Source organism: Macrosteles quadrilineatus, unplaced genomic scaffold, assembly GCF_028750875.1.
Source record: "Macrosteles quadrilineatus isolate MER2022 unplaced genomic scaffold, UCM_ALF_1.0 Scaffold_5__1_contigs__length_97177068, whole genome shotgun sequence".
NCBI lineage: Eukaryota > Metazoa > Arthropoda > Insecta > Hemiptera > Cicadellidae > Macrosteles > Macrosteles quadrilineatus.
In genome coordinates, this window is record NW_026542598.1 from 17,274,044 (window position 1) to 17,289,026 (window position 14,983).

The 14,983-nt window shown below is 31.8% G+C and overlaps 1 protein-coding gene across 9 annotated transcripts in view; it reads left to right on the top strand.

Moving 5' to 3' along the window:
- Positions 1–14,983, top strand: part of LOC128994290 (cAMP-specific 3',5'-cyclic phosphodiesterase) — a 721,667-nt gene that overhangs the window by 511,345 nt on the left and 195,339 nt on the right. Inside the window, exon 1 of one of the 9 annotated variants that reach the window (XM_054418712.1) lies at positions 8,216–8,643. The exons of the other annotated variants lie outside the window; for them this stretch is intronic. Coding sequence (XP_054274687.1) covers positions 8,435–8,643 — 209 coding nt within the window. The 5' untranslated portion in view covers positions 8,216–8,434. Of the gene's footprint in view, positions 1–8,215; positions 8,644–14,983 lie in introns of those variants that run through there. 9 annotated transcript variants of the gene reach the window in all.

Sequence of the window (14,983 nt, forward strand, 5' to 3'; positions counted from 1 at the left end):
TCATTTAATATTTAAACAAAAAGGTTATTAAATATACTACCCGACAAGATTTTACTACTATATATTAAGCACTCTTGCTACTTAGTTTGAAGTTTATTATTGTTTAAAGTGATTATTATATGATACTTAAAATAATATCAAACATTTTCCCATCATGATTGGTAAAAATGTTTTCACGATGTTTCCGGATCTCAATCTGGTCCTGTCCTCCTGCTGAACAATATTTAAAGCACTAAAAGAACTGTTTGCGTTTTACATGCTTTGGCTGGGTTTGTGTACTATAATGATTTTAATACGTTACACTTGAGCAAAGGATCAGATTCCGTATCCCCGAAACGTCGTGGAAACTTGTTTTTTTAGTAATCGTAAAAAAAATATTATAACGTAAACTCATAATAGTTTCCTATGAAAGTAATGAACAGTTATCTGACTAAATATTTACTGTAGTACACTAGATATTGAACACACTAATAATATACATAAAAATATTTACCGATGTAAAAGCATGCCTTTTCTTAGGTAGACGTAAATTCAACTTAAGGAGAGCTCCGAACCACTTGGCCAAACGTTTGAAATTTGGCTATAATATATCTTATTTTCGGAATTTAGAATCTATTAACTTATTTAGCAGCGCTTCTACGTTGAAGTATACAATTAATGTAGTCAAAATGCAATAAAAATAATGTTTATTCTTAACTAAATTTCATATCACAGCTTTCTTACAATTAGAAATTGTTTTGCCCATACAACTTCGATACGTATATAGAACTTATTAAAATAAAATTCGTATCAATCCAGTGGAACGTATTAAACAGAACGGTTACTTTCCTAATAAACTAATGTGTTTCCGTACCGATAACTCTAATAATAGCTCCAAAAATAAGACCCAAATTCCTTTCTATATTTACGTGGCATCTTTAGACGAGTTAACAATAAATGAAATCGCCCACTTGCCAGTTATACAAACGTGTGTAGTGTTGGTACTTGACGCAGAAGCAGTGCTGTTCATTGTTGTGGTATCGTCGCTACGGACACCAGTCGTTGTCGGTGCCTCGCGTCGCATGTATCTTTACCTTTGAAAAACTTAAGAGAGGTTATGTTTGGTACAATATGAATTGTGTGGTGAAGTGAAAATAAACTGTGATTGTGAAGTGTACGGTTGTTTATAAGTATTTGTTGCACTAGTGGTGTACCTGTAAATGTCTACCTTGAGGATGGGTTTTATTATTGTTAACGGTATTTAAAGAATGTTTATCAGAAGATTTTAATTTATTTACTTAAACGTTTGGTAAATAGATATTTATATAAAAATTCAATTTTTATTGTTAAAATTGGCTCTGTATACTACAATATGCACGCTATCTATTTGAGCTAGAATTATCGAATTGTTTTACCCAAATGCGTATTTGAACGAGACTTTCGTTGAGTGATACTACTAAGGCTATATTATCTTTTTCACATTTGCTTGTTATGATGGGTGATTGAAACATAATATTTGCTGTAGACTGCAACACGATGCTTCCTCAGTGTGAAATTATTGAAGATGGTTGACCAGTATTTCACAAACGTACTCTGTTGGTGACTCCAGTAGACTACGTTTTTTAGGTTTAAAAAAAACCTTGGACTAAAATAGTACATGCCTATATTTCTAACAAGTAAATTCTGAATCAAAATGCATAGTTTAACACATCACTTTAAACGTATGAAACAAAATCAATAAAATTGTTTGGGAGCTTAGCAGTCCAAAAACACATTTCGTCGAAATGTATTTTGTAATCCCTTACGATTATAATTAAAAACTGTTTCCCTAAAGGGCGATAAGTAATACCTTAGATTTCTTAATAAACCCGACCTCCTGTGGCCTTAGGGCAACTAATATTCTCATCTAGTTTTCCCTGAGGGAAGTTATTACTACCGGTGGGAAATTCCTTGCCATTTAATTTACGGAATTTGGATTTAACGTGTGAATCTTATCTTGGTTGATGAAGATCATTTACCGGTCTAAACTAATAATTGATACCTAATCAAACATATTTTGTAAAATGGCGATTGCCGTATGTACGAAAAAATTAATAAATGAATTAATTTATTAAAATAATGTTTATTTACAGGGTAAAACATATTTTTGTATCATAAAGAGTGTTTTACTCTGAAATGTTTTTAAATGTTTACAAACTAAACACAATTCTATTTAGTTGTAAAAATCAAACTGACTGTGCGAAATATTGTACGTTTGATGGTTGCGTAATTAAAGTCCTAAACACAATGTCTCCCTCCCTTAAACGAAAAGAGCCTACAATTGTGTATTACAATTTATTGGTAGTGGTTAAATTGATGACCCTTGAACAAAAACGTTGTCCGTATAGTTTGTTAAATTGGTCAAAATAATGGAAAAAGTAGCATAAAATACATGACTAAATACTCTCCTCAAGGTACTTCTACAAAATAGAGGTAGTGCAAAACAATAGTGTCTTGCTAACGCGGACTAAGAGTCACTCAGCAAAGGCACTTCTAAAGAAACTTGTTATCCGTCTTTTGTTTGAATCAACAAATAATATATACACTGTTCTACTGGAAGAATAAGTTAATTTTATCCTTTTTAATGAAACAAATCTTATTTTTCTTGGAATATTCCTATGGTTTTCAAAATTTCCAATGGATATAGTTAGCTATATTGTTTAAAAAATATATATTTTGTTTAAAAACTGTTGAGAATGGGTTAAAAGTTAAAATTAAATTTGAATAATAAATTCATCCGAAAGTATAAAGATATATGTGTATAAGCAGTAAAAAAGTGTAATTTATTTTTAAGAAGTAAATTTATTGAATCTTTTGAAAGAACCAATTACAGATAAAGTTTTGGGGCTTCCACTTGTTTTTTTATAACACTTAACTTACCTTAATAATCAGGTTTGATTGATATTACATCAGAGATTAGAAGGCTGTTTAGTTGATTGCGTCTTTGAAGCGTTTCATATAAATATCGTTCAGAGCGTGCCAATATTAAAATGTTAAACCTTTATCATATTTGCATAAAACTGTATCACCTGAAAGACTCTTTCAAGTACATTATTGCGACGCCTCTGTTCAAATACATAAGATATTAAATTTTTGCAGACACTTGGTATTACTTTTATTCAAATTTAATTTTAATTCGTTAAATTTTTTATAAATATTGTTATAAGTTCAGGTCAAGGCGTGGAATAATATCTCTAGAATAAACTAAGTTCCATCGGTCAGTTTTTTGAAAATTTAGTAGGGTATAACGTGTACTACTAAACATGAACAATATTGCTTAAACAAACTAACAATAACATTAAAAAAGTACTTAAGTAGGGACCTTGAATAATTTTCTGTAACGTGTATGTCCATGTCTTTGTCTTTTGTTGCTTCACAGTAAATCAATTATGTTTGAAGATAAATAAGATGGTTGACATTTTCTGGTTGTAACAAACGTTCATTGTTATACAATTGCAATGCGTTTGTTTCACATGTATTAATATAAAGCCAGGAGAAAATAAGCTGTAAATATTTTAAGGGCCAGGAGTTTTCATAGCGTGTATTTAATGTATTATATACGGAGTTTGTATTACATGAAAAACTACTGTTTTCCAAACTATAAGCGTTGTCAGTTTAACAAGTTTCATTATGTTTTGTATGTATAAATTAAAATCTGTGGTATAAATTACATGTGACTTTGAAGATAGCACTAAATTCACCATCATGATTGAATATCCTTTTACCATTACATACAAATTTGGCCTACTTCACTAAAATGTGCATACATAAAAGGTATATTAAAGTCTGAGTTTCATTATATAAATCTAGAAAAACTCTCACGTACACTTAACGGAATACATTTTTGAAGATCATGTGTTTAAAAAAAATTAATTAAAATCAAATAATTATTATTTTTTGTAATTCCATTACTCAGAGGCACCACATTAGTTTGCAGTAATCACTATATTGTTGGATTATGCGATAAAATACAATTCAATTATAGAGATCAACATAGAACACATTTAGCTATGGGTGGTTACAAAGATAATGTATTCATCAAACATTCAACGCTAAACAATATTGTTTACAATCGGAATACTACATTCCCAAGTTGAATTGAGATTAGTATTGTGGACCTTTATTGTAGGTACCGTATTTTATTAAGTATGATATTGTTGTTTAATGAATTTTTTTGAACAATGAGAAAACATATTCACAGAAAATTAAGAATATAAACTTAAATTTTGATTACTTTTTAACATCACAGCCCTGTAAGTTATGGTTTATAAGTATTGCACGGATGTAAATACTCACACATGATAATGCGTTACTTGTGACTTTAGAAAGATATTGACCGTTATCATAAAGCTAAAATTTACAGTGTCATAAAGAATAGGGTCTCCACCAACCTCCTATATTGGATCGTACTTAGCTGGGCACTGAAAAGGACACTGAAGCTTATCTTTTATATCTCCAATATCTCATCCAGATTATACTGTACATCGCATTTTTGACTGATGTAGTCTTTGAAATGTAGGAAAGTTGATTTGGATGTATTTTTAAGGTTTGTATGAATTTGTTTATAAATTGAAAGACAGTAGGGCCTTTTTTACATTATTTTAACTGAAAGCACATAAAATACGTCAAATAACACTTATAATAATATATCTACACTTATACTGTTTACTCACAAGATAGTAAATACATACAAAAGTGGTGATTGATTTCGATTCGACACTCAAATCATCATCAGAACGAATCTACATGCCTATCAGAGAGACCATGAATCAGATTCGTCTATTGGGTCTGATGTTGTTTGGAGTGTCCAATAGAAATCGATCGCCACTTACCATCTTTTATATGTATTTACCGTCTTGTGAGTTAACAGTATAAGTGTAAATCTATTATTATGAGTGTTGTTTGACATATTTTATGGGCTTTCAGGTAGTTTAATAACACGTACGATAATGATCAAGAATTTATTTATTAATTGTAACTAAAACAAATATTTTAATACATTTTCCCCGCTTGATCAATAAAAACCGAAAGTCCTCATTATAATAATATTCAATAAAGCTTAATTGGCATTGCAGCAGCTGATACCGAAATAGGTATACTTTGTCTATAAGCCACCAAACTCAAAGGGAGTCTGAAGTCAAAGGCTAGAGTTGAAGGTCAAATTCAGAAATGTCTTGGTTGAACAGGAGTATAATAGTTAAATAATTTGCATAGAACTGGAATTGAAATCCAAATTTATGATATTTATGTGTATTTATGTCTTGTTTGCTGGGAAAGGTGACTGTGTATGTGTAATGTTTATATAAATTTAAAAATTTTTCAAATAAATTAAATTAGACCTTGAGAACACTTTCAAGCGTGATGACGACTTACTTTTAGCAAAAACTAAAGAAGTTAATCCTTTCCTATCTAAATTATAGGTATAATAAAATGGCTAAAACAACTTAAGATTTCAATAACATGATGATATAGTTATTAAAACCCCCTCTGTTGAAAAGTTTTTTTTCTTTAACCTTGCGGATAGCAAACAATTCGACGTTTAATCAATCTTTTTAGGACTTTCCATCTCTTGACAATCGGAGATCTATGTATTTCCTGGTGACAAATTTTAAATGCACCTTCATTCATAGATAAAAGCAATTAAACATATAAAACAAACATCTTCCATTCCGAAAGTTCGTCTGGACTCCGTATAATATAAAATCACTAAAAATACTGAACCAACAATAAAAACATGATTCTTGTTGACTTTATCTAGACTTTTGTTTTTCCTAATCGTAGAAATACAAAGTGTTATTTGCTATTGAACCTGATGATAGTTTTCGAATTGACTCCATAACAGAGAAGTTATCAATCTCAGATTTCTAATGTTACTATAATCGTATTTTTAGTATATCAAGGATTATTATAAATTCGTCTAAATCCCAGCCTCGTTTGTACTAACCACCTTTCGCCAGATTTTTCTTAAATAGAAGAACGTTTCCTTATTATTGCGTGCTAGTTATCGGCCACACTGACAATAACACACAATTGCAAACAATTTCATTAGCTACTGATTGTTCTCTGTTTAGCTTATGATTATTGTTTCGCTGCAGCTGTTTCTGTCCTTTCCCACAATTAAATTATAGTGTAAAGTTGTCCTTGTCAAGCGTTGTTTGAAAAAGGTTTTGTTTTATTGATTGCTAAAGAAAAAAAAAAAAAAACAAACAAACCTCTTTATCAAAATCTTTACGAGTCGATGCTAGTCTAATAACATGGTCAAAAACGTATCCCACTATTGTTCTGTTTAGGTATGAATTTAGATTAAAGGAAAATAGTTCGACGCCATTATTTGTATTCGTTCCCCCACAATAATTGGAAAAAGCTCAATAGATATTTGATGGTTGTGTTTAACAACTTCATGGAAATGGGATAACCGACTCATCAATGACAGTAATCAAGGTTAAAACTAGCTATTTTCTACCACAATTATCAAAATAAATCATTAAAACTGGAATGTTTAGTTCTGTCGTGGTTTTATTGTGGGCTTTATTCTGTGGATAACTACAATTTTCATCTACTTATACCTACTCATTGTATATTATTGAGGCGAAAAAGTATTTTACTGAAGATAATAATATTTAATTCCATTTTGACGATACCTTTAAATTTTAATAGGTCAACAACACGTTTCACACACTTCAAATAATATCATGTTGTGTCCGTCAAAAATTCTATTTATAAGTTATTTTACGCAAGTTTAAAAAAATCAATTACTTTAATGAATAGGGTTATAAGCCATATATAACTAAGAAGTCGTGTATGATGATTGGAAAGAGTATGGAATATTACAGGGAGCCACTTTGGTAAAATACAGTTATAGTAGGGCCAGCGACGACGATATATATGCAATAAAGTTATTGGTACTTTCATATTGGTCGTATATGTGGAATAACCGTATGAAACTATTTCAACCACTTTATTCCAGATGGGGCTTCAAAAGTTCCATCACTTTTTACGATCTAATAAGATATCCAAACATATTAGGAAATCCTAATTAAATTTTGTTTAAATAGTCATTTTTTTTAATTTTTTAATACAGTGATGTTTTAAAGTATAATTGAAAAACGATTTCCGATAAAAGCATGAGCGATTGATCGAGTAAACTTGATTGGATTCCGTTCTTTGGCTATAGTAAAAGGTTGCTTACGAACAATTGATGTCAACCAGATCAAAGGATTCATTATTTATACCCTTTAAAGTGACTTGTTTTTAATAACGTTAGTTGTTTTGGAATAGACGTTAGTCAAACTCACTGTTATCTAGGAGAAAGATTTATATTTTTCAGTTATTTTTTTAAGCTTTGATTGTGTTACAACAAATTGACCGTATAGTAACTTTCACGACTTGATACTACAATTTCAAATCTATTTTAACTTTAGCTTGAAAACTTACAATTAACATCACCGTATAGCACTAGTTAACAAGTACTGTACTGTACAGTAGTGCTGTGGAAAAGAATGCTGATATCGTACTTTTCATCTCTAGGTTTTAAATTAAATGTATTACCAAAACTGATAAACAGGCTTTTAGGTTTATTTGGTTACTTTCAATACATGATTTAAAAGTACAAATACTGGAAAAATATCATACTCTATATTTATTGCAATTGAATAGTTTTAGAAAAAACACTCAAAGATATTTTTTTAATGAACGGTTTAAAGTAATGAAGGCTTCAATATATATCAACTACAAAATAACCGTTATCCACGCGACAATTGCTATTGTCAAATTTATATAGTCTCTATGGTATATTGCTTCAAAGCTTGAATAAAATTAGTTATTTATTGAGTAGGCATCTGACGATTTTGATAAATTAATATAATCCTTAAAATAGATCAATTACTTAAAAGACTTAAATACATCGAAGCCAATATTTTAAAACTTTTGGGAATTCTTCACATTTTAACTGTTTATTTTCCATATATAACTTATATTAAAGATATACACATACTTAAAGTGTTTGTGGCTTCCATTTCCTTTCCATGTTTAGAGCGGGTAAGCTTATCAAAGAATCAAACTAAATTTGAACACGCCTAAACCGAAAAAAAATAAAGTGATAAAGGGGGCATATTTTTAGTGTAATGAGAAGTGTTCTGAAATGAGTGAATTTTAGCCTAGTGATTCACCAAACATGTGACTCCGAAGACTAAATTTGAAACATTATTGTATAAAATATGTGACGTTATACCTCTAGAATTCGCTGATTACGCTCGGTATTCAACCACAAAATATGTGCCACATCTGACGCTTCTAGTCCTATCTCTTCCCACGCTTGACATTTTACGACTGCAAAGTTGGCCATCCTGAGTTCGTGGCTTCCAGCGTGTTAGTGTTGCTCCTGGCGTGATATCTGACAACCTGGGCAGCGATCCTAATGAGTGTCAGCATGAGTGGCAGCAGCACTCCCTCCAGCAGTGGCAAGATGTCGACCACCTCCCTACCCTCCCTGCTCAACCGCCGCCTCCAGAAGCGCTCCTCTGGCACCATGGCCGTCCGACTGCGTCAGAGGTCCGACGGAGACTCCCCCATCGCCAAGTCTGCGGGGGCGGAGTCCTGTTACTTCTGGAAACCATACTCCATGATGTAAGTTCACATAGGAGTCTGTTAGCGTGGTTGTTGTTTAGGTGAATCATTTATACATGATTATGTTAGAATTGGTAACGATCAAATATATCTAGTAACATGGCTTATTTGCTAATAGCTTAACAAAATTGTATTAAGGTCTAATCATATAGGCCTACTGTACTTGTAATTTTACTGCAGCAAATTCGGTGAACTTCCTCCAAACGATATGATCCCTCACATTAATAAGAGGAGGGGGGAGATTCTTTTATCGGCGATGCCTGTTTGGATGTTTAGTATGAATCCCACACTATCCTCAAGGACCGAGGGTGGGCCTAACTGCATTTTACACCTCCCAAGGAAAAAGTATTTTCACGGAGGTATTTTAATTATGGTTTACAAAATTCTCCATAAACATGTATTTGATGTTTGGCTGTATAAATTTGAACATGAGCATTTTATCAGCACTTTCCGTAAAGCACGGGTCACACTAGGCTGGCATCAGCGGCGAATTGAAAGAAGCCGCGACTGTCAGCTTAATGTGACCACAAAATTCGCAGCTGACACTGAGCTGACACAGCCTGGATTGGTGAACCGGTGATGCTGGTGCCAGCTGCTGATCACCAGCGGCTGGCGAACAGCCTATGTGACCCATGCTTAAATAAAGACCACGATGAAGCTCCCATTGTGGCCAAGCAGGCTTCAAATTTCGGACTATCACCCCTCTCCTTCGTCCACTACCATTTTAGGTAGCCAACCTTATTTAGGCTTAACCCTCGTCATAGTAGACGAAAACAACGTGTAAGAAGATCAACTCTCCCGCTAAGTACAGATCGTATTCTGTGGTTACAGTTTTGTGGCCTAGGTATCAGCGGCTATTATGATCCGTTACAAGTTGACCGGCGAAGATGGAATACTGTTTAGACTTCAACTCTTTAAAGAACGAGATAATTTAGTGCTAGTTGTAAACATTGGCACGGTTTTACACTGTTGTTGCATGATGTATCCAGCCTCGGTTGTTTGTCAGTCTTCACTTGCTGAGTTTTGGAGTGATTTTGTACCTACCTCTAAATGTAGTACTTTGGCTTTGATGAAACGATAAGAAATAATAAATTTTCGTTATGAGAAATGTAGTGAAAAAGCATTAACAAATAGCAAAAGAACCCTGTAATTAGTTTTCAAGACTTACATTATTAGTGTATACAACCATTGTAGTTAGGACAGTTAAATGTCCGGGTTGAGCATGCGTTGATAGGTTGGTCTCACAAAGGGATTGAGGGGAAATTGCAATTCACTTAAGCGGATTGCTCTAATTCATTTGCGTGTTCGATAAGTTTAGAGCGGCCTTTCAGCACGAGCCTCTACGTTGTTTAAAGTAGACAACGATTCCCAAGTAGAGAAAATGTAAACAGTTAAGTACCTACATACTTAAACCGAATTTTATAAAAGTAAATTTGAGGAGTACATCAAGAAATCTATCAGTAAATGTTTCTCTAGTATTTCAATATGTATATGTAAAATAATCTTTTAAGCAAGTTACACTACAACCTATCTATAATAGAAATTGATTAACTTCTGTTTTAAAATCTAAAAGAGCAAGACTTGTGGGAATGTTCTTCTGGTATTGCTAACAATTCCCGTTTTTTATTTAATTATATGAACAGTTTTATACTGTATGTAAATTGCCACAAATATTTCCTGAACGATTTTATTCCACTTCATTTAAATAAATGTTAAAGAACACAATATTTCCATGGAGTAAATATTAAACTTTACCTAATAACTTGTTTAGTATTTTTCCGGTGCATAGTTATTTTTGCGGAATGACAATAAGCTACGTTTTTAAGACAGTACTTTGATAGTTTTAGAAGGATTTGTAATCTATTCAAAGTTGTTTTAAATTTAAAAAAAATCCAAACATTATAAATATTATAATATTAACCCTATCTGTGCAACAAACAGTCAAATACAAGATGATTGTGTGGAAAATTAAGTGACAATTGTTTGATCGAAACTATTATCTGGGATTTGTTTCTCAATCATATTAATGGATTGTTTCAATTAATTTTAGTTGTCATAGAATTGCTCTCCATAATTGTAACACTATTTTTTGCTCTATTAGGTCTATATTTATGTATAACTTTCCTTGACAGTCCCTTTGTTAAAAACATAAAGCTTACCAAAAAAACAGCAAACTCATCTTTAAACGATAAAAACTTTAATTAATAACAGTAAACAGAGCACTAAAATATCCATATAAATATTGCAATGTGTACTTACCATATATCCTAAAACTATCTTAAACAAGAGTATAAATAGTAATTGTTTGATAATGCTTTACCCTTTTAATATAACATAGTAAGTGAAAATATCTTTTTAAAATTAGTTGTCTCAAATAGAAGTAACCCAGGCAAAACATGTAGGGCAATATCAACACCTAGGTTGCCCGGGAAGATGGATGCCTATTGGTCAATTCGTTCTCAGTGACAGCTCTGCAAGCTCCTTCGTAAGGAGGAGGGAAGAAGCAGAGAACAAAGGTCGCCAAGGTATCTCATCCATCTCGCTATAACCTTATAAAATTGTCAACACTATCTGAACATACCCCTTTTCAGTTGTAAACTATATGCATGCATGTATTCACTGAGATTTATAACCTAATAGTAGTTTGAATTTCTTGGAAACTGAGTGTTGGTGTCCCTTTTAGTAGGTTACTGGCTCAGTACTGATTAGTTCAAAGGTTAGTTTGTTGCCTTTTGATGGTATTCAACTATATTGGCTTTCCTTGACTATTAATAAGTAATAAGCTGTAGACAGAGATGTTCTTGGAACGAAGCTTCCCAAGCAATATATGTACCACACTCTGTTAATATCCAGCTTTAAATAGGTACACAAAGTATGTCGCTGGTTACTGTCTTGAAATTAGGAGATTTGTTTTATTAATATCACATTTGTTTCATGTTAAATGATCGAATTACAATAACCAATTAAAGGAAATAACATAGACTACCTAGCAGAGAAAGGTTCACTTAGTCTGTATCATATTTTATGTAATGCTAATAGTCACTTAAAACGTAAATTATGATAATTGCTTCCAATGTTTTTTTTTAATCTTTTGGTAAAAATCTCGATTTTGTGTTATAAAACAAATTTTTAAGTATATATAATTATATATTAGTTACTGTAATAAATGAAGTCTTAATTGGTGTTTTGATACAGCTATTGTAGTTTATGTACACCTTCATATTTGTTCAAAGAGTAACTCTATGTTTAAATCAGCACGCCATGAATTGCCGTAACTCGTTAGTCATCTAAAAGTTCTCAATGGGTAGTCAGCTAAAATTATTTTAGTATAGCTATACTTTAGCTATATTTTAGTATAGGCCTATATGTATATATCAATACATACGTATATGTAATGCATAATAATAATACTTTATTTCAACACCTGGAAGGCACTTTAAATTTAATTCTAAAGGAACCTAGTAAAAATCAAAATTTGCATTTTCTTCGAGTAGGGTTGTTACATGTAAAGAGACTTCTCCCTTATTTCATTTTAGCCTCTTCAGCCGACTGCATTCACAAAACCCGTCAACGCTGTCTTTGCTTTGATTGATGTGTAGATCCACCTTGCAAAGACTGAATAGCTGAGGTGGTCTTACATTGTTGTATATGGATCAACCATAAAAGTCCATATTCCTTGTAACCAACCAGCTTTGTTATTAGATAACTCATATCAATCAAAGGTTATATATTGAGCTCAAAGGTTAATTAAAGGTTAAATTTCATTACCCAAACAAGAGTTACATATACCTATATAAGGATTTCTAATATTTTTCATATATTGTAAAATACTCACATGACGTTACGATATAGTTAAGTTCGTCCCACTGCACTAAAACCCCGCAGTTATAAAACTATCTATAATTTTCCAATACAGTAATAAATTATAATGGACGTTATACTGACTAGGCTATCTAGTGTGTTACGTATAAAAATGTTCCATTTGCTCTCGATATATTTTGTGCTTCTTTTGTACTTTGATACTAGTATACTGTACTGTATTATGAGACAGTTAACTACAACCACGTAACAAATTTCAACTCTAGTAGAAATAACTAAGAAGACTTACTTTATTAGAGGATTTACTTAATAGAAAAAAAAAACATGTTAACTATATTCTGTAGGATTTACATGGTAAGTAGTATCAATCCCTACAATGTACTATGGCTGTAATGCTTTCAAGAAATATCAATGATAAAACGAAAAATCCCCTAAGAGGATAGAGCATCGTAAAATAAACTTTGGGTAATCCTCGACCATTTGCATCTTGAATGAGGGTTCGACAATAGAATATTTTACCCGAAGAGTAGGCCTTTACCAGTACCGGCAATTTCCAATATTATCTATACGATATTATATTCAATAAGAAAACATAAAGTGGTTTGACTGTTAAGTTATAGTTATAATAGGAATTCAAGAGTTTATGTTACACTATCTAGGATAAAAATTAACAATTATTTGCAGTTTTTATGACAAAATTGACATTTAAAAAAAAAACAATTATCCTTCTTCAATTCTAATAACTTGTGTTGTTTTTGGAAAAACGAGAATGAAAAAGCGTTTTTTTACCAAAAGATCAAACGAAACTTTAAACACAGTATCTTTTATTCCAGAGTATATCATGGCTAAATCATTGTCAATATATCGCCATCAGTTCCAAACGATGTCCATTCATGAAAATCGGAAAACGATTTAGTTTTCTTTTCAAAAACGCATTGAATTCTGCTTCAAATGTTATCAGATAAACAAATCGAAATTGATTGTACATATATTCTCTTCACTAAGCTTTACAGTTAATTATAATTTTAATAATTTATCCCAAAGTTCAGAGGGAGTTTAGGCCACAGTTTCTATAAGTCGATACTATAGTTAGTTATTTATAACTAGTGCGCGAAGTGGCATTTTGCGCTTGCGTTACACATTATAATTTGTCTACTGTTACTATGTAGCATATAAATAATAATTAGTCTTTCAAACGCTAAACAACACGTTTTAGGCTAGGTTAAATCCTAGCGTTTGACTAAAATTAATAGAATATTAAAACAAAACAACAGGTTAAGTCGTAGCATCAAAAATCAAAAGGCTGTGAAACGTTGAACCAGCTTCTAGTAAGTGTTGCCAACTTATTTCCAAGCGTACACGTATTACGTGCATAAAAAACACATTGTTTTTGTCGTTTGGTTGGAATACTGTAGTGCGGCAAAAAAAATAGTGCGGAAAAAAGAGTGTGGGAAAGGTAAGTAACTACGAGACGGGCATTATCCTCAGTTTTCCATTCTTAAAAGCTCCTAACACTCTTGAAGAATAAATACTTTGTATTTTTATGACTTTACACAATTGGCCATGCAGTAGTTTATCTACAGGAACATGTTTAACAGCACGTTCCCTTATCTTTAGTTATCTTTGTTCACCTGTTTCCACTAGAAATATTCGTGATAGCTCGGGCTTGTATGCATGAACAAATACAAATGATTTGTTGTCTATCGATCAATCATTATTTGAAGTATATCAGCCATAATCTTAAATTAATGTGTCACGCTTCACACCATTGCCATGTCCAACAGTAATTTTTCACGTGGTTAATTAAAATGCGAAATATTATTTTTTCTTTTTATTGTAAGGCTTTATAACATTATGAATCTGCATCGAAGAAAAATAAGCCGAAGATTGATGTGACCAAACGTCTGTGGAAAATAGCAAATTGATTTCACGAATCGTGAAGTTCCCTTTTATGTACAAATATTGTGATAATAAATTGATGCAGATGTGTAAATTTGTAGTTACAGATTTGCAAATGTATTAAATATATTAAAATGCAACGATTTATTTAGTTGGTTTTCTGATCGAATAGCTTTCGTACGTTCTATCTCATGCATTCTTGTGGTTTACTGTTTAGTCTGAGGATTATTGGAATGTCCAATTGTAATCAATTAAAATTTATGATTGTTTGCATTGTTTATGTCAGCAAAAGGCAATTTATTTCATTCATGAAGCTTCAATTTCTGTCCTTTGTGTATCATTCCTCCAGTTACCTGTCAAATTAAAGTCAACAAATTTTCGCGTTTTAGAAGTCTGCTTTAAAGCTCTAATTAAATAGACCTATTGGACAATCAGATTAAAACGTCTTCATATGTATTTTTATCCTGTCACCAAACTGTATTTATCCTACTTATGTTTTTTTATAAGACTACATAGCAGTTGTAATACTAAACCAAGTGTATCACGAATATCTTATTCACGAATTTATTTTCTGAAACTTCTTATAGTAGATAGTTTTATAAAAGAAATAAGTATACCGATT